A 21531-nucleotide genomic window follows, 5' to 3' on the forward strand; every position below is an offset into this window, starting at 1 on the left:
GATATATATCGGTACATATTTCTCATTTTTCACTTTGATATACGTACGAAAATGTTAGCTGGGCACACATATTCCTTAATATGAGGGAATCACCACTAGGAATTTGACAAGAGAGTTGAGGGGGGTCGTAACAGGGGGGAGATCCATAACTCCGAAATGCCTGGACGGTTCTTCACCCAACTTGGCATTCATGTTGATTGACATAAGGGAAGGGAATCAGCACTGAAGGATTGACAAGAAGAGCAGGGGGAGGCCATAACTGCGAAACATCTGGACGGTTCTTCATCAAACTTGGCAAACATGTTCTTTGGCATAAGGGAATCAGAACTCAGGGAGTTGACAAAAGAGGGGCCGGGGGGGGGGGGGGGGGGGGTATCATAACAGGGGGGAAGCCACAACTCCGAAATGTCTGGACAATTCTTCATCAAACTTGACACACAAGTTCCATGACATTAGGGAATCAGCACTGGGAAGTTGACAAAAGGGGGGAGTCCCTAACAAGTGGGGAGAGATCTAAAAAAGTAAAAGGGTTTGCGTTTCTCTTGCATTTAAACCGATTGCAGTTGTGCAATTCACCTTGAGAAAAGAGGGGGTTCCCACCGAGGAGGAATATATGGTAAATAAACCCTTGTTTCGTTTCCATTAAGGTACCCCGGGGCAAGTGGGAATACGGGGTAAGTGGGAACGGAGCTTATTACTCCCTTCAACCTCATTTTCTCCAACCGAACCTTTTTAGAAATGAAAGATACAACTTAAACGCATGTATTAAAATTATAAATTATTTATAACAGGCATTCCAAACATCAAAATTGGACTTTAAATTTGAGCGTTATTTTCAATTTGCATTGTAAGTTTGACGCACCTTTCTATAAATAATATTTTGGTCAAAGGATTTACGTAAAAGTACATGTTTTTCTGACAGTAGGTAAACATAATGAGTGTATTAACAAATTACACCCGAAAACTAGTTGTTTAATTTGACAAACGGCATTAATAAATGGGTCGAAATAAGGTCGGCACTTCAAAGCACCCGGGGCAAGTGGGACCTATTAAAAATGAAGTGTTTCAGCACAAAACTTCCTGTCTTAATACATTTTTTAGATGAACTATCGAACATTTTCAGATCAATTACATAATATTTATACCAGTAAAACTTTAAAATAAAACCGAAAAAGACTAAACCAAGGGCCTCCAAAAAACAAGCCCACATGTACAGCTTGTGAGGGAACAAACAGTTTGGTCACATTTTGGTTACACCTAAACGATGTTAATTGAATTTAGAAAGTCAAATTTGATATAATTAAGCAAATCTGCAACTGGAATTGAAACAATAAAGTGTTGTGGTTATTAAAACATAACTATCTCTTATGAGTAGCTCTACCGAATTGGGCATGGTAGAACAAACAGATCATAATCGTATTTTCGAGCTATTAAACAATGATTAATCCTAAATTACGTCTCGCAAGAATAGGATACAACGACATATTAAACTACATTTCATTACAATAATGCTTTACGGCGTAATTACTCACGATCTGTGTTTTATATAAATTATAAAGTCGCCCGTTGTAATCTGATTTTGTCACGCTATTTTTGATGAACCCCTCGTACAAATATTGTTTTTAATTGCTTCGTGCAATGCTTTAACATTGCTGTATATTAACTTACACAATTTACTATTATTTTATGCTTTTTAATCAAATTTGAATATAGGTCCCACTTGCCCCGGTAAATGGGGCAAATGGGGCCTATCGCCATAATTTTGAAAATCCTCCTCCAGATTCATTTCATGAAAATTGATAGGCCTTTTTCGTAATTAATCCTTCGAAGTGATACCACTGAAGAGTTTCTGTGCTGAAAGAATTTTGAAATAATCATAGGTATAGAAAACACAGTGGAATAAACCCAAACTATGCATTTTTTAGGTCCCACTTGCCCCGGATGTACCTTATATTATTTCCATTATAGTTTCCATTATATTTTCATTGAGCAAACCGATGCATATTAAACTATGTGACAGTAGAGAGCGCTGACTGGTAAGGAACTGACATGTAGGGGAACGAAGAAAGTGAGTATGAATGTATGTTCCGCAATAGCTCCGGAACTTGTGGACTGTTTTTCATCAAACGTCGTTTGTCAAACACATTTTTTTTGCATGATTATTTTTTGCCGGTTGGTTGACAAAAAGGGAGACGGTCTCTTGCAAGGGGAGAGAAAGGTTCAAATGGGTAAAGGGGTACATTTCTCTTGCGTAACGATAGTAGTTGTACAAGCTGTTTTATTTCTGAAAGGGGGAATAGGACGGTCATTAAAAAGGGGGAGGTTCAAAAACGTAAAAAAGGCTTTGTGTCGATTTATAAGGATTACCGAGAAGAAGACAGATTTAAAAGTGGTTGGGGAACAACGTGAGAGGAACTGATAAAGGGAGTAGATATATTCAAATGAAAAAAGAGTGTTGTTTCTTGTATTATGAGAGTTTTCGTTATAAAACAAGTACAAGTGACTGAGTGACTAAAGGGTCCCGAGTGAGATCGGGCAATCAGCTTGTAGCTCTATACAATAACTAACAGATTTATTGCGGTTTCACAAGTAACCGATTGGTGCGCCATATTGTATTGCTACGCTACACGCCAAACTTTTAAACTTAAAAGAGACGTAGTGCAGCCAATTAGTTTTATCGTGGTAATATAAGCAACAACAATAAATTTGCTTTATTAACAGTTTTATTATGGTTTTATAGCTAGCTACAAGTGTATTTTGACTCGTATCCTCTTGGTATTGCGTAATACCAATATAAAACCAGAGGTAATAAAACGCAATAAAACTCGTATAAAATTCAAGTAAAACCAAGTGGCTTTAGAATTGTTTGAATACAAAGGTAGGAAAACCCCTTCACCAGTTCCGACCGTAGAACCGAACAATCAGAAAACGAAAGAAGTTCGTGAGCGAAGCAGTTTTTTTGTTTGAAACAAAAATTCTGTTCATGAAAATGTATTCGCTGTGTTCAGATTGGCAAGAAGAATGCAGTATTTACATTTTTATAAACAGAACCCCACTTTTGGGCCCAAAAACTGCTTCCGAAATTGGGCTGAAAGACGAAAAGTTGATGACTGCTAGTTTCCCGTTAATACCAGTATCACGATTCATCGATTTAATTAAAATCTGCAAAGTCATGAATTCACAAGAACAACGTAGACTGACTATTGACGAGGACCTTTCTTTTTTGGCCGGAGATCGTCCGCAATGAAGAATATTGATTTCAGCTCTTCAGCAAGAAATAAGTGAGCAGAAACTCAGAGTCGCAAGTCTAACTTACCATGCTTCATCTTTGAATCATGAAAGAGTATTGAGGATCAGACAATCCTTATTTACACTGGTTCAACAAAATCGGACTGTTAAATTTAGTGACTGGTGGACCATTAGCAGAGCCATTTAAATTTTGAAAAATTCTTGTAGAATATCCTATCTAATTAGCTTGAAGTACAATTTCTAATGAGATTCTATATTGATATGGTACACACTTAGCTTCGAGGTACGATACTGGTCTAACAAGCCAGTCGTCGCATGTTCGAATCTCGGCTAGGCGGTGCTTGCTTGATAGAGTCAGTAGGATCGTTACACTGGCCCCGTAATTTTCTTGTACTCTAAACAGCCGGCTGCGAAGTCTGTCGATAAAGAAGGGTAATGTCTATTGACGGTTTAAGCCCACGACTTTGCTTTTATAAATATAAAATTGATAAACTTAGATGAGAAAGAAAAGCGCCTTTTCGCATCAGAATTTGTTTGTAGCAATCTGCTGGTAACGGCGAGGGACCACAAAAGTAAATAGTTTCATTCAATCAGATACCCAACAAATATCATATATGCAATAAATGTCCCCTAAATTCGTAATTCGACAATAGGCGAATTGACTTCGTTTTAAAAAACGAAATTATTCTTGATTCTATTTCAAAACAACCTATAGAGACTTTATCGCATCTTTCGATCTATGGAGACTGCAGAACAGAGATCTTCTAAAGCACACAACGTTACTGTCGAGCCTAAGTAAAAGCAGAATTTCGGTTGAAGCAACCATGCCGTTTTGATCTAAAATGAGTGTCTTGCCAGCTCTGTATTTTAGTCTCAGGACTTTCGATCTTGCGCCGCCATCTCGTCAAGTTGGATTACCATGCGTCTCCATTATTCACAAACTCGATCTTGGTAATGAACTACGTATCGCACAAAATAAATGGTATGTTCAACACTTACCATCGTTATTGGTACTGCTGTAGGACGGCGGCAGTAGCGGGGGTTTTTCGTCCTTCAGTATCACCGGTGACTTGTTGCCGATCTCCGGCTTCTCGTCCAGCTCGTCCTGGAAGATCACCGGAATGCCCTTGGAGCGGAACGACTTGCGTTCCTCATCGGTACCTTGATGGGATTGGGATGCGATAGGTTGGAAATTGATATATTCTTCGATTATTGGATAATGTATTAGCCTTTCACCAATCGGGGTTAGGGGGTGGGTGCAATTTTGCTGGCAGGTTAGCGATTGATCGACTTACCAAGTTCCATCTTGCCGGTGAGCCGTCGCCGGTACAGAACGCAGGCGATTATGGACGCGATGAGCAGCATCGCTAGGATTATCACAGCCGGGAGGACGAAAGTTAGCAGATAGTCGTCCTTAGCGATCGGAGGTGGAAGGGCTTTCTCCGGTTCATTCGTTGCGTGTATGGGAGTGTCGTAGCCCTGACAGGTACCAACCGGAATCAGACTAACATTCTGAAGGCTAAACTCCTGGCCGAGAATTTCGCGCACTTTCGCGCGGATGGTTCCATCCGGGTAAAGTAGGATATTCCGCAAGGCTTCGATTTCCTCGTCCGGACAGCGTTGATGCTGTCGGTACAGGGTGGTATTGAAGAAGGTCACTTGAACCTGGCCGGTGTGGTGGATGGTGCGAATGTTTCGTATCTGGATGTAGTTGGTGTTCGCGTCACCGAATACCTGAGCGAGTCGTTCGATGAAACGGCGCTGAGCTTGAGCAATGCTGAACTGCTCGTGCGTTGTGTCCAGGGTTAGCTCGAACAGAACGCTGTAATCGCGCTTATAGTGAGCCTGATGAACGACCACAACCAGAGCATCCGTTGCCGTTAGACCTTCGCGATCTTCAGCCATCTGGAATAGAAAGTTACTCATGTAATTGGAACTATGGATTAGAATTTGATAACATTTGCGAGACCCACCAGCAAATACTCTTTCTGTCCAACATCGTGACTGCGGGGAATACCGAAAAACTCGTGATTTTTAGAATCGAACTGTAGCCAGTGGTACTGATCGAGTGGATTGCGTTCTGTAGTTAACAATTTCAGCTTGAGATCATTGCCATCCTCGGGGTCGTAGAAAGTATCCTATAAAAAGGGATATTAGTGTAAATTTAAAAAGTTATCATTTGCACCCAAAGAAACTTACAGCAGGAACTTTGTAGACAAGTAGATGCCCAACAGTGGCGTTCACTCGATCCACCTGGTTTCTGGTTACCGGAGCGAAGTTTTTGGTGGCAATGATTGGCGTTGGCTTTACCTTCGGTATCAGTGACTTTAGACACTGACCGATCTGTTGGCCTTGAACGGATTTCACCAAAATGTCCGGATTGAGAGCATCGTTCAGTGCTTTCTCCGTTAGCTGGGCGACCAGCTCGTCTAGTTTTTCCTCTGGGCAGCGATCTTTCGGCAGTGTGTCGTTTGTGTAGACAAACGTTGCCAGATTCGGATCTTGAATGCTGTTTCTTACTTCACGAACGACGATGTTGGTCAACGAAACGTCTCCCAGTACTTTGGCGATACCACGAATAACCTCGATTTGCCAGTCAACGTTCCGGGGGAACTTTCGTTGCAGACGCAAGGCTAGACTGATCTCGTGATTTACGCTGCGATGTGATTTGTGTTGCTGGACGGAGATGTCGACAGTTTCGTTCACCGATAGGTCACCGGAATCGGTGGCTTGCAGGATGTAGTGCCACTTGGAGACATCCTTCTCCAGTGGAAGACCGTAGATTTCGCGCGTTTCCACATTGAACTGAATCCAGGAGTTGTTTTTCAACGGGTGACCGTGCGCGTCGGACAGATCCAGCCGGAGGTTATTGCCGTCTTCGTTGTCCTGGAAGGTATCGAGCGGAACCGGCAGGCTGAATACCTTACCGGCGATGATTGCCATCTTCGGGATGCGGTTCTTGATGATTGGATGCAGATTGGTAGGTTCGTCCAGTTCGGTTGTGGTGGCTACCGTGGTAGTGCTAGCCGTCGTCGTTGGTGCGACCGTAGTTGTCGTCGTTGTCGTCGTCGTAACGGTTGAGGCTTCTGTGGTGATCGTTGTCGTTGAACTGGTGGACGGAATGGTTGTCGGTTGGGGTGTCGTTGTCGGTTCCGGGGTTGTGGACTGTAATGAGTTGTAGAGTTATAAAAAAGGTCATTCGATTTGATCCGAGTGTTGGAGGGCTGCTTACCTCAGTCGTGACAGGAACCACCGCAGGATCGATGCTGATAGCCGGTCGACCTCCGGTCGGAACAGCGCTGGTAGTCGTTTCCTCTTCCAGCTCATCGTCGTACTCGTCGTCGTAGTTGTCTTCGTACGTATCCTCCTTGGGTTCTCGCTTTTCACCGCTGCCCGCTAACGGAACGTTACTCACGGTCGATGGTGTTGTGTCCTACATGGATTATATTTTTTGATATGATTTAAAAACAAAATAAAACATAGATTAGTAAAACATGAAACTTGCTAGTGGTTGAAAAATGAAGAAACAAATAACTCATATTTGTTGCGCAATTGAACCGAAAAGCGTTGTAAAGCTTGATAATTTAGCTCTGTTTTTGCTGCAAATTGAAATGATAACTAAGTGAAATGATAACTGTACTAACAGAAGGGATCCGAAAGCGTTAAAAATGAATGCAGTAACTATTATTATTGTTGAAAGTTTTCATATGTACATAAAACGAAAAATAAACTGCAACTGCGAAATGATACATTGTTAGATATAATAGCTTTTTGTACAAAAGTAACTCGTTTCAAACGGAAGAAAAAAATATACAAAAGATGCAATTTAAAAATCGCAGTACCACGAAATCCAAACAAAAAAAAAACAACGAAAAGTTTAGCATTTAATTTGTGGTGCATGTGAGTTATAGACTATTTTTTCATTGGTTAATTTTGTGCATCGAAATTTAATAAATCGGCGAAGCTTATCGAAAATTTGTTTTTTTGGCATATTTTTTTTCTGGCTAAAATTGCCGCGTTGGCGCGCTAGCTCTTAAACAAAACGGAACAATCAAACAAATTGGACTCTAATAACTCGCTACCTTTGGTTCAATAGCAGTAGTAGCAGCACTGTCGCTAATGACAGACGTAGTAGCGCTAATGGTAGTAGTACTAGAAGTAGTAGTGGTAGTAGTAGTAGGCGCTGCACTAGTGGTAGTTTCAACAAAAACCACACGTGGCACTGTTACTAGTTCAAGCGGTGTAGTGCTTTCTGTTTCTGATGTTGTTGTTGCTGTTGTTGTGGTAGTAGTAGTTGATGGTAAAGATGGTGGTTGTTGTGATGATGACGAAGAAAGAAGCTGTTCCTGAGTGGTGCTACTGGAAGCAATCGGTTCAACTGTAGTACTGGAAGGCTCCGCTTCGGTCACCACCTGGGTACTAGCGATCCTGGTGGTGCTAACGGCAGACGTCACGGTGCTTGTCGGTACCGTCAGGATTGGTGCCACTGAATTGGGCAGTTCGGTTATAATGACCGTGTCTTCATATTCATCTTCTTCGTCCTCTTCGGCGTCCGGTTCTTCACCGTGATGTTCCTCTCTGAATGCCGGATCGTGACTGGCGGCGGTTGTCGTGGCCACGTTTCCACCGGAAGTAATTTGCACATCGGAAGACACATCGGAGCCTAACGTCGCCGAGGTGATGGAAATCGTTGGTGTGGCCGCGTTCGGGCTTGACGGCGAAGTTCCAAACGAGGTCGGCAGTAGTTCTTCCGGAGATTCATCATCCTTCTAGAGAGTGGTTTTGAGTGGGTGGATTTATGGGTTGTAGTAAATGTTTCGAAGTCGTTGTTACACGCGTTTCAGGGATTGTTGGTTGGGTAGTTTAACGAGTTATACAGAGATGAGGGGGTGGATAGAAGTGAACGAGGGGTTTTATTATTTGATCATTCTTATGCGTTTTTGATATTGCTGTTTTAGGGTGCTGTTCATTCACAATTCAATGCTGTCAGTGAGGTAGTGGTGTTGACACTTTACATTACTTTAGGTTTGGAAGCAGTTCCTAGGGGTGAGTACCTACAGTTCAATACTTGGAGTGACGAGTGTCGAAAATACGAGGTGCGTTCCGGTGTCTGGCCAAGCAGTTGCGTGCAGGAATTGAACGGAAATCGTAACAAACTAGGATACATCATGCAACGTGCTGCAATCAGTGTATAAGCATGCTGGTTTCGAAGGGCACAGATATTAAAGGTTTAATTAACGAAAGCTTTCGCTAATAGTACGAATGAAGTGCATTCGAAAAGGGGAAAATAGTTTCTTTCGTGTTCTGCTAGAAAAATACTTTCCTTCGTGTAATAGATCTTTCAAATATTCCAGAGCAAAGCTTCAGCCAACAATATTTTCCCCTTCAATCCGAAATTGACTAATTAAATGACCAACTATTGAGACAGTTTAATTAAATTTTGGATTCTACATCAAGCTCTGTTCTCACTTGTTTGCTTACGGTCGTATCGAGCACGAGCAGTTTCCAAAATAAAAGACGTACGTACATTGAGCATTGAAGCCTATTGCATCAAAACAAGGCAATATTTTATCAGTCTCTAAAGCGAAAAAAAAGGACGACGTGGAGAGTGGACCCCGCACGAAATATTTTAATTATCGTAATCAAAGAGGGGATTCACAGTGATATTTTTCGCTGCTCGCCGACCAATCAAATTTTCCAACGGAGTTTGGAAGCCATAAAAAATCAATTTTCCTTTTCAACGAAACGAAACATTTTCGTTTCTGCTGTTGTATCCAATTTCACACCCAAGCACACTTGCATGCATGTTACCAGAAGCGGTTGAGCCCGAATTGAGCGAACTTATTTCATTATAACCACCAACATTGGATGGAGATAAACTCTGGGCATGCCAACTGGGAAAGTGTAAACACTGAGGAAAGTGAAAAATTGATTCGAATCTGGATTCATGTGGTCTTAGCTGGACCGGGCACTGCAATTTATTATACAAAACTGTGCATAACCATGAAGAGCAACAACCGAAAGACGTAAAAGTACGGGTTTTATTACTGCAGACGAACGCACTGCAGAGGACGTGACGAACCGGGAAATCGACGGGAAATCGACAGCACTATTTTTTTTATTTACAACTTTGACTTGAGGGTATTGAAGTTACTGATTGCAGAGACGAAATTTTCCACAAATTCATTGCGTTATGATTTAAAATACAATTTGTGTCGCCACTGGTTTTATTCGAAAGCATATTTTAGGTCAAAATAGATATGAAACGGCGAAATAGATAAAAATTCAACTGTCTTATTCAAATGATTATAAAATGATCTTGAAAAAGAATACAACTGTATTCACTTGCCGGCTCAAGAGTGGACTCTTGGACTCCTGGGTTCTTGGATTCGTAGACTCATAGACTTCTGTGTTCTATGCCTGCCGCATCTTTAAGTTACGGGATCAGTCCCGCCGTAGTGGTTAGCATTCAGGCCGAGGACCCGGGTTCAAATCCCAATCCCGCAGAAGTCACGAATGACCCAAAACTGGTCAAAGTGACTATAATCTAAACAAACAACAACAACAACCTTTAAGTTGTTTGTTTTATGGATTTTGTTGAATTGCTTTTCACAGGATTTTTTCTACATTGGACTTTTTACCACTCAGACTTTTGTTGCTATGGTACTTTTGATACTGTAGACTCCTAGACTAGCAGACTTTTGAAAGCTTAAAATCTTGGACTATTGGATTCATCGACTCATAGGTTATTGCGTTTAAAGAACCGGTAATTCTTCAACGCTTGGACACTTGGGTTTTTTGACTCTTGGAATCTTGGACGCTCTTTGTCTCTTATATTCTTGGACTCTTAAAACTCTTGGGCTGTCGAACTATTGGGCTCTTGGACTTTTGGATTTTTGAACTCTTGGAATCATGGATATACATTTGGAGTTATTTGTTTCAAGGATTCTCAGGCCGCCTTGATTTGAAGAAGAATAGATAATTAAAATCGTTTGCTATCAGTGTTTTCTATATTAGATTTTTGGATTTTTGAACTTTTGGACCCCATACTCTTTAATTGAGATTCGTGGATTCGTGGACTCTTAGAGACTCTTAGATACTGGAGCTATTCGATTTATGGACGAATCGCGGACTCATGGACTTGATGGCTCATGGATTGTTTGTCGCTTGGTGTGTTGGATTCTTGGATCCTTCGGCTCCAGGACTCTTGGACTAATGAACTTTTGAACTTTTGGGATTTTGAACTCTTAAACTTTGTGAAATCGTGGAAATGTGAACTTCTCTGCCCTTCGAGTTATTTGTTTCATTGATTCTCTGGAAGCCGTGATTAGACGAAGAATGGATTTTTGAATTCGTTTACCCTAGATTTAGGAAACCTAGACTTTTAGATCCTGGAGTTTTTAGACTCATGGATACCTTGACTCTTAGAATCTTCGACTTTTGGACACTTGGGCTTTTGGACTCCTGGATTCGTTAATTCGTAAAATCGTTGACTCATGGAGTAGAGTACCCATGGATTTTTGTCGCTTGGAGTCTTGGATTCTTGGACTCCTGGACTATTGAACTATTGGAATTTTACACTCTTAGGCTTTACGGACTTTTGAACTGAACTAGTGGACACATGGATTCGTGAACTCGTGGAAATGTGAACTTCTCTGCCCTTTGAGGTATTTGTTTCATTGATTCTAGGGAAACCTTGATTAGGGAAATAATGGGCTTTTGAATTCGTTTGCTCTAGGTTTTGTCTACATTGGACTCTTGGATTCTTGAACTTTTGGACCATGGAATCTGAAATCCCGGAATCCACCCGGACTCTTGAATTCGTGAATTTGTGGATTCATTGTGGACTGTGATGTCTAGAACTCTTAGACTTTGGGGTTCTTTGACTTTTATACACCTGGGCTTTTGAATTGGCGGGTTTGTGAACTCGTCGACACATGAATTCGAGGACACATGGACACTTTGTCTCTTGGACTCTTGATGTTTTGGAGTCTTGGATTCTTCGAGTTTTGACTCTTGTATTCTTGGACTCTTGGGCTATTGAACTCGCGGATTCGTAAAGTCATGGGCTGGTAAACTCCTCGATTTTTAGACTCCTGGACTCTGAGACTCTTAGATTTTTTGACTCTTGAACTATTGGACTCTTAGACTCTCAAACCATTGAACTCTTAAACTCTTAGACTTGAAGTAATAAATTCTACCGCCACAGGCCACAGGCTTCTCAGACTAGATGAGCTTGTAAAATGAAAGGATTGTATTTTACAATTTTGGTGTTGAACGGATGATCTTATTTGATTGCCATTTGGGGCAATGTGTTATTTTAAATTTCTGACACTTATCTGAAAGATGAAATTCCGGTACGGTCGTGGCATGTTCAAGAAGCAAAATGTGCACACATTTCTCCATAAAAAAATCAGAAAGGTTGTGTTCAAGACTACGTTAGAATGTTCTATTGAGTAGCTAGGAGCTAGGAGGTGCGATGATGGGTGGTTCCCGGCTGCCTGATCTCAAAACTGCGGGTTTGGATGACGGCTGAGCCACACGACCTTATTAGTAGTTAAGCTTGACAAAAAGTATTTTAATCATTTGTTTCGTTTTAGCTCATGAAGCAAGCACCTCCTACTGTACAGTGAAAACGCGGGCCGAAGAAAGTTTAAAAAAAGCTCATGGATACCAGAAGAAAAACTTAAATTAATAATGGAAGCACTAATGTGAACTCAAATGATGCAACTCTATTCCATTCGAAGGACTGCTGGTGAGATTGTTCTATTTTTATCCATATAGCTTCATATAATGTATATTCATATAACACATATCTTATTACATTGCCATATACCATCATTATCGTAAAGGGGAAGGAGCATCAGGGTATTGGATGAATCGAAGACTGGATGAGGGATGTGGTAACCAGCCCAAGTCATATAAGGTGGTAGAGGATTTTAACGCGCCCTTCTAGCACTCAAATCATCACGCAAGATAAGTTTGCACGGCGAAGTTATGTATCTAGAAACCAGAAGTCTATGCTGGAAGGAGTCTCTTATGTTCCCGTGGAACCATATAAGCCACCCAACCCCTGTTGGTCCTTCACGAACAGCATTGACATGAAAGTTGCTAGGTAGATAAATTCGATTCAGCAGTAATTCCACCGTCAATTCTGGATTTCTTCATTTCGTGGTTCCTTCGTTACTGGATTTTTTCGTCTCGATATTCCTCTATAGCTGAACTTCTTCATGACTGAACTTCTTCATTTTTGGATTGTTTCATCTCTGGATTGCTCTATTTCTGAATTCCTTCATTTCTCAATTCCTTCATTTTTTCCTTTTTCCAGTTCTGGGCTCGTCTGTTTCTAGATTTCCTAATTTCTGCATTTCTTCACCTCTGGATTGCTTTATGTATAGACTCATTTATTTCACGTTTAGATTCTTTTATTGACGCATTCCTTAATTTTTGGACTTCCTTATTGCAGGATTCTTTGATTTCTGGATTCATTCATTTCCGAAGTCCTTCATTTCTGTAACTCTTCATTTCTTGGTTTTATAATTTCCGGATTTTTTGATTACTGAATCTCTACATTTTTGGATTTTTTTATTTCCGGATTTTTTTCATTTTTGCATCACTTCTTTTATTTCTGGATTCTTAATTTTTGAATTTCTTAACTTTTGGATTTCTTAATTTCTGAAGTCCTGCATTTCTGAATTTTTCCATATCTAGATTTCTTTATTTCTGGATTGCTTCGTAGCTATTTCTGGATTGCTTTAGTTAACGATTTTTTCATTTCTGAATTTCTTAATTTTTGGATTTCTTTAGTTTTGTATTGCTTCATTTCTGTATTCTTTTATTGGTGGTTTGTTCATCGCTGGATTCCTTTAGTACTGGATTTCTTAAATTCCCCCATTTCTGGATTCGTCAATTTCTAGAATACCTCATTTCTGAACTTTTGGATTCCTTCATTTATCCATTTCTTTATTTCTTTTTTTTTGTTAGATTATAGTCACTTTAACAGCTTATGTCATTCGTGACTTCTGCGGGGTTGAGATTTGAACCCGGGTCCTCGGCGTGAGAGGCGTGAATGCTGACCACTACGCCGGGACTGACTCCGGTTCTTTATTTCTAGGTTTCTACATTCTTAGATTTCTTCACGTCTAGATTCTTTCATTTCTGTATTCCATCATATTTGGATTTCCTTATTTCAGGATTGCTTCATTTCTAAATTAATTCATTTCTGAATTACCTCATTTTTGGATTTCGGCACAAACTTTTCAAAAGGACCAATCTGCAAAATGTAAACAAACCGAGTGAGGGTTTCTTTCACAATGCTAGTCCAGCAAAAACTAACCCTCATTCGGTTTATTTACATTTTGCAGATTGCCCTTTTGAAAGGTTGGTGCCGATTTCTTCATTATTGTATTGTTTCATTTTGGTTTTCCTCATTTCTGGATGGATTATCTCTGGGTTCCCTTATTTTTGGATTCGTCTGTTTCAAGATTCCTTCATTTCTGGTTTCCTTTACTTCTGGATTCCTTCATTTATAGATTCCTTTATTTATGTGTTTCTTCATTTTTAGAGTCCTTCATGTCTAGATACTTTCCTTTCTGGTTCCCTTCATTTCTGGATTGCTCATCTATGGATTGCTTTATCCCTGGATTCCTGCAGTTTTGGATGTCTACATTTCAGGATTCGTACATTTCTAGATTCCCTCATTGCTGGTTTCCTTTACTTCGGGACTCCTCCATCTCTGGACTTCTTCATTTTAGATGGTTTCATTGCTGGATTCTGTCGTTTAATCATTTGTAGATTCCTTGATTTCTGGATTCCTTTATTTATGTATTTCTTCATTTATGAAACCTTTCATTTCTGAGGGTATAAAATAGGGAAGGCGTCTAGGAAAGAGCGCCCAACATAGCTCTAGCTATCCTAAGCTCCTACCTAGCGCCTCCACGCGGCCGTACCTGGTAATACTTCAATTTGTATAATTGAGTAACCAAGCTAGGGGGTACGGGTCGTGCGGTTTTCAGTTCGCAACCTTACAACTGTAGTTTGAGGCAACCACACGACCATTAAACCACACGACTTTATTTTCAAGTATTATATTATTTAAACTAATATTGTTGGTAGACTAAACAATTTTCTGAGAGCGAAATAAGGCGCCTTGGCCAATTGCAGCCTGGCTTCTGGTCTGAATGCTATTACTTTATCCCCGAGGGTCCGGAGTATCACTTAACCTTTATTAGCAAAGATACTCCCAACGACTGTAAATAAATCATTATCTATATGGGAAGTGTTTGCTACGGGAGGTCCACGCTTTCTTCCTTCCTCTTGATTTCAAGGAGTTTAATGGAATTAGGTATTATTTCTGATTCCACTTGATTCCTTGGAATTCTCTCTGCGGTACATGCTACGCAGTTGGCCTGGCCGTTGACAAGAAAAATGATTGATTCAAGTAATCGTCATTTTCCAGGATGCTTTCAAGAATTGGCAGCGTTAGTGCGAGATTAGATTATGAAACCTTTAATTTCTGAATTCTTTCGATTCTTGATTCCTTAATTTCTGGATTATTTCATTTCTGGATATCATCTTTTGTGGATTGGACCCTGATTTCTGGATTTCTTCAGTTCTGGACTCATTCGTTTCTAGATTTCTTTATTTTTGGACTTCTTTATTTCTGGATTCTGTTATTTCTGGATTGCTTCCTGTCCATCTCTAGATTCCTGCAGATGAGGATTTCTTCAACTTTCAATTTCTTAATTTTTGGATTTCTTCAGTTTTGTATTTTTTTATTACTGGATTCGTCCATTTCTAGATTCTCTAATTTATGGGTTCCTTTACTTCTAGTTTCCTTTATTTATTGATTCCCTTATTTATGGATCTCTTCATTTTTGGATTCCTTCAAAGCTAGATACTTTTATGTTTGATTTTCTTAATTTCTGGATATCTTTAGTTTTGGACTCATCCATTTCTGGATTCTTTTATTTCTTTAATTTTTAGATTTCATTCTTTTCTGGACTTCTTCATTTCTGGATTTTTTTCACATTTGCATTCCTTTATTTCTGGATTTCTTCAGTTCTGGATTTCTTCATTTATGATTTTTCCATTTCGGGATTCCATCAGAGCTGGATGTATCTATTTCTAGACGCTCAATTTTTGGCTTGCCCGTTTTTAGATTACTTAATATCTGGAGTTTTCTTTATTTCTAAAGTGACTTAGTTAGAATCTTGTAGAGCTCAGAAAATTTAAATTTGTTTGTTTTGAGGGTCGTATAGAAACACTAGTTAAGGCAATTTTTAGAACATCGTACCTGACCAATTACCAAAGAGCGTACGACTGGAAGTGCGGCCTCGTTAGTCGTAAGTTTTAGACCATGATTTAGGAACTAAAAACAAACGTTTCGACCTTTTATTTTAGTCTTCTTCGAGGATAGAATTATCTCGGTGTTATATTTGAAAAATACTAAAATAAATAGTCGAAACGCCGAAGTGAATTGACACAGTCAAGTTTGTTTGGCAATTTGTGGATGCCACTTCAAAAGAATTATTTCTTTTTAGATTAAAGCCATTCATCAAATGCGTGTCTCATCGATGAAAATAGGTGGCAGACAGAAGGAGTCAAATCTGCTGAGTAAGCCGCATGTGAAAGTAAACCTTGACCAGTTAGTTTTGCAGTGTGCGATGGAGCATTATCATGCAACAAAATCACTTTATGTTGGTGTTCTGATCCATTTTAACCCGAAGAGCGATTTGAATATTGCTTTTCATGGTTTTGCTGTATTATTACATCACACGATCATAGACCTTGTGAATTTGCAAAGAACGATGGTCTTTAGTGAACAGAATGATTTCAATGAATTCATATTCATATCCTGTAACTATGAGAAGAGACATGATATTAAATTTGAATTCATGAATATAATAAACGTTAATTATATTCAAAATGTTACCCATATTCAGCACTAACTTGCACAGCAAGCCATCGAACGTCGTCACCAAACGTGACACGACCAGTTCCACGGGCCGGACCGAGTCAGTAATAATCGGCTGAAAGCGATTATGTTTTCGAAGAGATACTCAAAAAGATATAAATATCAAACTGTAACTCGTATATGTACTGCTCATTCAAGTACTGCCGGATCCATGCCGGGACCCGGCGCACATGTCATTTGTCACTCCATATTTAGTGCACTTATAACAGTAATTTGATGTATGGCATGTACAGCCGCAGCGGCAGCAGCTTTGGAACCGAATTTGAGTCACTCAAAAGCGGGCGGTCGGTCGGTCGTCACTGCAGCACTGCACTTGTCCGGAATGTGATGCCGACGGGCGCGGCGGTGCGGTGGGCCAAGCATGTCTAGCAACCATTAGAAGCGTTGCAGGCAGGCGTGCAGTCCTCTCAATCTGCGTTCCAATTTTCAGATCATGCACCGATGCATTGCAACGACGGATGACGAAAACCCGGTAGAGTGTTTGGCTCGAATTAGGTTGGACAGTTTTGGCAGAATGATATCCTTTTTTCTGCCAAATATGCTTGTTGTATTTGATGGCGGTACATTATGATGCTGTGAGAGCTCCTTGCATGCCGATAATGTAAGATGTGTTGTGAACCGTTTTGTGGGTAAAATTTATTTTATAAAATACAAATAAAAGAACTTGGTAAAGTATTGTTAGTATTTGAGTTGGATTATGCGTTATTTAGCAATTAATAAACCAATATAAATTTTTGGCTCAAAAATCAAGCCGCCCTACTGGTTTACATAGACACGGGTCTGAGTGATGGCAATTGGTATTTTCCTCTACCGATAATGAAATGGATTGAATGTGTGCACACGAAACCGACCAGTTTCGCAATTATTTGCGTATGGAGCGATCTCTCTATTAGAATACCGCTGATGTCTGGCAGGACCACTGCCCAATAGGGTAGTTCAAAAGCAAAACAAGACTGTAAGTTGTGCCCAAAAACTAAGCACAAAATTTTCAGCGAATTCAATCAAATTAAAGAAGTTAAAAGGTTGTATTGAGAAGAAACTTTCAGCAATAAATCACATGCAAACCTAAATGTCATAATGGCACGAGTTAGACGTAACCGATTTGGCTGTAAGACTTGGACCACCCCAATGCACACCCACGGGGAAGCAGGAAAGTGGATATCTGTGGAGAGCTGACTGGCGCTTGCGGCTATTTATGCTGCTGCGGAAATTACAATATACACAAGCCCACACTGAATTTACAATTTGGGTGTTGTAATGGAATTGATGTCATTACCGCAGGTTGTTGGATGAGTGGAAGAGGTTTCATGAAAAATTCCGTTTGCTGGAATTCGATTTGAAATTGAATACCTACATAATGTTATTGGTTTAACCAAATGCGTGCTCGAAATTTCCCTTCAATCATATAGTAAAAATCACATTACTAAAGCTTCAAATGATCAAAAAGTTAAAGGTGCCATAAAAATTATTAACAATAATATTATAGACAAATCTGGAAATATTCATTTCCTGTTAGGAGGTCAAACGTTTCTCTTATTTTACTAACATTTTACCTATCATATCATATTACCCTGAACTGTTTCGAATGAATGCAACACTTCCTTCATCTATTTACCGGCAGTCAGTTTTCTCCTGTGGGAAAAACGGAAATCTAATTTTCCGCAAGCTTCGTTCAACTTGACGGTGCAGCGCGCTTTTTGTTGTTGTGAATAATATTAGACTGAAAAGAAGTTATTTTGTTTTGCTCCCTGTCTACGATTTCGCGACAGTTTTTTTTTCTTCTTAAACCGCAGTTCTATCATTTTGTTGTTTTGTTTTGTTTTCACCAGAGATGTGAAAACAACTAAGATGTAGCTTTCGGTATACCCAACGCAGGTACTTATTCGAAACGACTCCACAGAATCTCTCTGGCAGTGTCTATTCGGTTGACAAATCTTGTTACAATTTTAAAACAGGTTAGGTGCAGATACTGACGCGACGTGCTCAGGGTGGGGCACACTGGGGCGCTTGCTTCACCTTTTCTGTACAATTTGGTGCTCAGGCATAGGCGTGGTGCGGGCCAAATTAGATCGCCCTATGAGTCCGCGGTCCGCAATGACCTCTGGTCATTTCTGCGAATAACAAAATGTTACATAGGCGGCATCAAAAGCCGATTTTTAGGAATCACCACAAGATTTAAACTGGAAAGCAATCAGATCTACAATATGCACGAGATATTACAACTGATCTGAGTGACCTCTGTGTAATCAAAAACATATTCATAAGTCCGCCATCCCTTAAACCAGTCCGCGGGCCGCGGTTTGGCCATCACTGATCTATGCGATAGGCCGATAGGTAAATTGATTGCGCAAAAATAGTTCCTGTTTCAAGTATAATTTCAATTCCAGTTATAAATTGAATTTCAAGTTTAATTCCAAGTGTAGTCTAAGCTCAATTTCAAGTTCAAAATCACCACCGTTTTCAAGTCCAATTTTAAGTCTAGTCTCAAATCCAATTTCAAACACAATTTTAAGCGCAATTTGATTCTTATCTATATCAAATTTCAACTCCTACTTTAAGTTAGATTTTAAGTTTAATTTCGTGTCCCCTACCATAAAACTGAATTTTGACTAATCAGTAAATGAACAGCGGTCACGTTTAATTCTGAATGTAGGCATGTATTAGAATACTTTTGTGAATTCAAGTAGGATTCGGAGGTACAATGCTGGTCTAACATGCCAGTCGTCGTATGTTCGAATCTCGGCTAGGCGGTGCTGCTAGATAGAGTCAGTAGGATTAGCCCCGTAACTGTAACTGTCCTGTACTCTAACAGCCGGCTGCGAAGTCTGTCGATAAAGAAGGGTAATGTCTAAAGATGGTTACGCCCAAGGCGTTGCTTAGGGATAATGAGCAAAATCACTAGATCCGGTTGGATTTTGAAGAAAAATCTTACAATCAATTCAATTAATGAATAACAACTAATTCATTCTAATGATGTTCCCATGTAGGTCAAGAAAGATCTTGATCGAAGTGTTCTAGAATGTATAAAGTCATCTTGATAAGCAAGGAAATTCAGATAAAGCTAACCAGAGAGGTAAGGTGGTAAAGTGGAAAAGTGGTAACAGCTAAAGTGAACCGCTGAAGAATGGTAGGAGCGAAACATTAAAAATTTAAGTTAATTTTAAAAATTCAGAAGGAAGAGAAAGACGTTTCGACGGCTTAACGCTGACATGATTGGTCACTCGACCGTATTACACAATTGCAAATATATGCATGCAGGCTACGGAGAAAGCGGGGCGCTTGGGAGCGCTCGGTTTTTGGGGTTTGGCAATGGATTCCCATCAAAAATACTGCAAACTAACTGTTTGGTCTCGATGGTTGGGAGGTGGGTGCGACTTTACGCTTTAAAGCTTCTGTCGACTACCGCGAACGCCCAAATCGTGTTGGGGGATTGAAGATGAAATTTTTCCCATGGGTGGAGCCCTGACCAATTGATAACCACTGTTGGTCCGAGATTTGTCTTCTCATTCGTTCATATGTGGGTGTATAACCGGTGAGACGATCTCCAGTTCTTCACTATACTACTTTTTACAATTCAAGTAGTTTAGAATGTTCGGGGCAGAGCACATTTACAAATTCGATCTATTTATAATTTTTCCTTCTATCATCATATTTAAAATATGACATTCCGGGCTTTGGCAGAGAGATGCTGGGCTATGCTTGGGGCTCGACCTGTGTTTTAGTGGACGTCATTGCCTGTCTCGTCAGGTAAAACTGGCGTTCGAGGTCTCCCTGATGCTCGCTCCGATGATAACAACGCAAAAAAGCTCGGCATAGAGTTTTATACGCTATTAAGCGACCAGTTTAAGTTTAAGTTCATGTCATAGGTATACAGCAGAAAATAATAAGAGGAAGGAAGGAACGGACGAACGAAAAAACCAACGACGAATGAAAGAAATAGGCGATGGTAAAGGAGTTAAAAAGCAAAAAAAGACGTAAACTGGGGCCGAAAAAAGGAAAAAGACGAAACGGAATTAACAAAGCCATAGATTAAGACAGGAAAAGAGCAGGAACGGGCCTGAAAACAGGGAAAAATCGGAGGACGAAATACGAAAAACAGAACAGAACAGGAACTTTGGAGTCAGGAAAAGGGTAAAAAAAACGGAACAGGATAAGAAGTAAAAAGAAACAGAGAATGAGGAAACAGCGGACAGACAAAACGAAAAAATGAGAGATAAAAAGAGGGAAAAAGGGAGACATGAAAGGGAATAAGGAACAGAAAATAAGTATAGCGAGAAAAAAACCGATAGAGGAAACGAGAAACGGGACAAATGGAAAAAAGAAGTCAAACGGATTAAAAATGCAAAAATATGGGATAAAAAATGGAAACAAAGGTTATACAGAAAAGAGAAAGACGTAAATCGGGAGACAACAAATAAAAACCGGATAGGAAAAGATAGAAAAGGGAGCCAGAAACAGATTAAAAACAAAAAAGACGGAAAATGGGACACAAAAAGAGGAAAACGGAACAAATGCAGACGAAAATAAGAGAAAAAGAGGAAAGTTTACTGAACTGAACTGAACTGAAAATGAGAAAAACTTTACCAAAAACAGAAAAAAGAAGAGAAAAACAACGAAATAGGAAACCCGAAACAGAATAAAAGAAAAACCACGGAAAAAATGCAGAACGGATGGTAAGCAAACACAAGGAAACAATAACGAAGAGGAGAAAAAAGGAAACAACAAGTGGTAAAACGGGACTACAAAATAGGAAAAGCGAAACAGAGAGGCAGTAAATGAGAGAATAAGACGAAAAATGTCGATTTTAATTTCAAGAAAAACTTCGTAACTAATTTCGTGGCCTTGTGTGCTGTGAAGCAAAATTTCAGGTTCAATAAGTCCAATTCCGTTATCGAAACTTGACCTTCTGTTTTTTTATACGACAGACTTCGCAGCCAGAGTGCAGGACAATTGCAGGGCCAGTTGCTACGATCCTATCAACTCTAACAGCCTCTCCCAGCCGAGATTCGAACATACGACGACTGGCTTATTGGGCCAGCATCATACCTCGAGACCAATTGTGAGCATACGAAATGTAGCACTTAGGCTTTGCTTTGCTTTTAAGTTCAATTTCAAATAAAATTTCAAATTCTCTTTCGAGTCCGATTTCTTGTCCATTTCCAAGTAAAATTTACAGTCTATATTAATCCACGTTTACTTCAAAAACGAGGAGACTGCACAGAACGGAAGAAAAAATGAGAGAAAACAAGGAAGAACCCTAAAGAAAACGAAGAAATTGGAAATGAAAATGAGAATAAACTAGACGG

At 39.8% G+C, this 21531-nt stretch overlaps 1 protein-coding gene across 4 annotated transcripts in view; it reads right to left on the minus strand.

Moving 5' to 3' along the window:
* Positions 1 to 21531, minus strand: part of LOC128738209 (uncharacterized) — a 402077-nt gene that overhangs the window by 12225 nt on the left and 368321 nt on the right. For all 4 annotated transcript variants that reach the window (XM_053833173.1, XM_053833171.1, XM_053833172.1 and 1 more), the window contains 5 exons: positions 6482 to 6682; positions 5449 to 6414; positions 5223 to 5387; positions 4545 to 5154; positions 4249 to 4410 (listed from right to left, as the gene is read on the minus strand). In XM_053833173.1, coding sequence (XP_053689148.1) covers positions 4249 to 4410; positions 4545 to 5154; positions 5223 to 5387; positions 5449 to 6414; positions 6482 to 6682 — 2104 coding nt within the window. The remainder of the gene's footprint in view (positions 1 to 4248; positions 4411 to 4544; positions 5155 to 5222; positions 5388 to 5448; positions 6415 to 6481; positions 6683 to 21531) is intronic.

The sequence above is a fragment of the Sabethes cyaneus genome, chromosome 2 (genome assembly GCF_943734655.1).
Source record: "Sabethes cyaneus chromosome 2, idSabCyanKW18_F2, whole genome shotgun sequence".
NCBI classification, from domain to species: Eukaryota; Metazoa; Arthropoda; class Insecta; order Diptera; family Culicidae; genus Sabethes; species Sabethes cyaneus.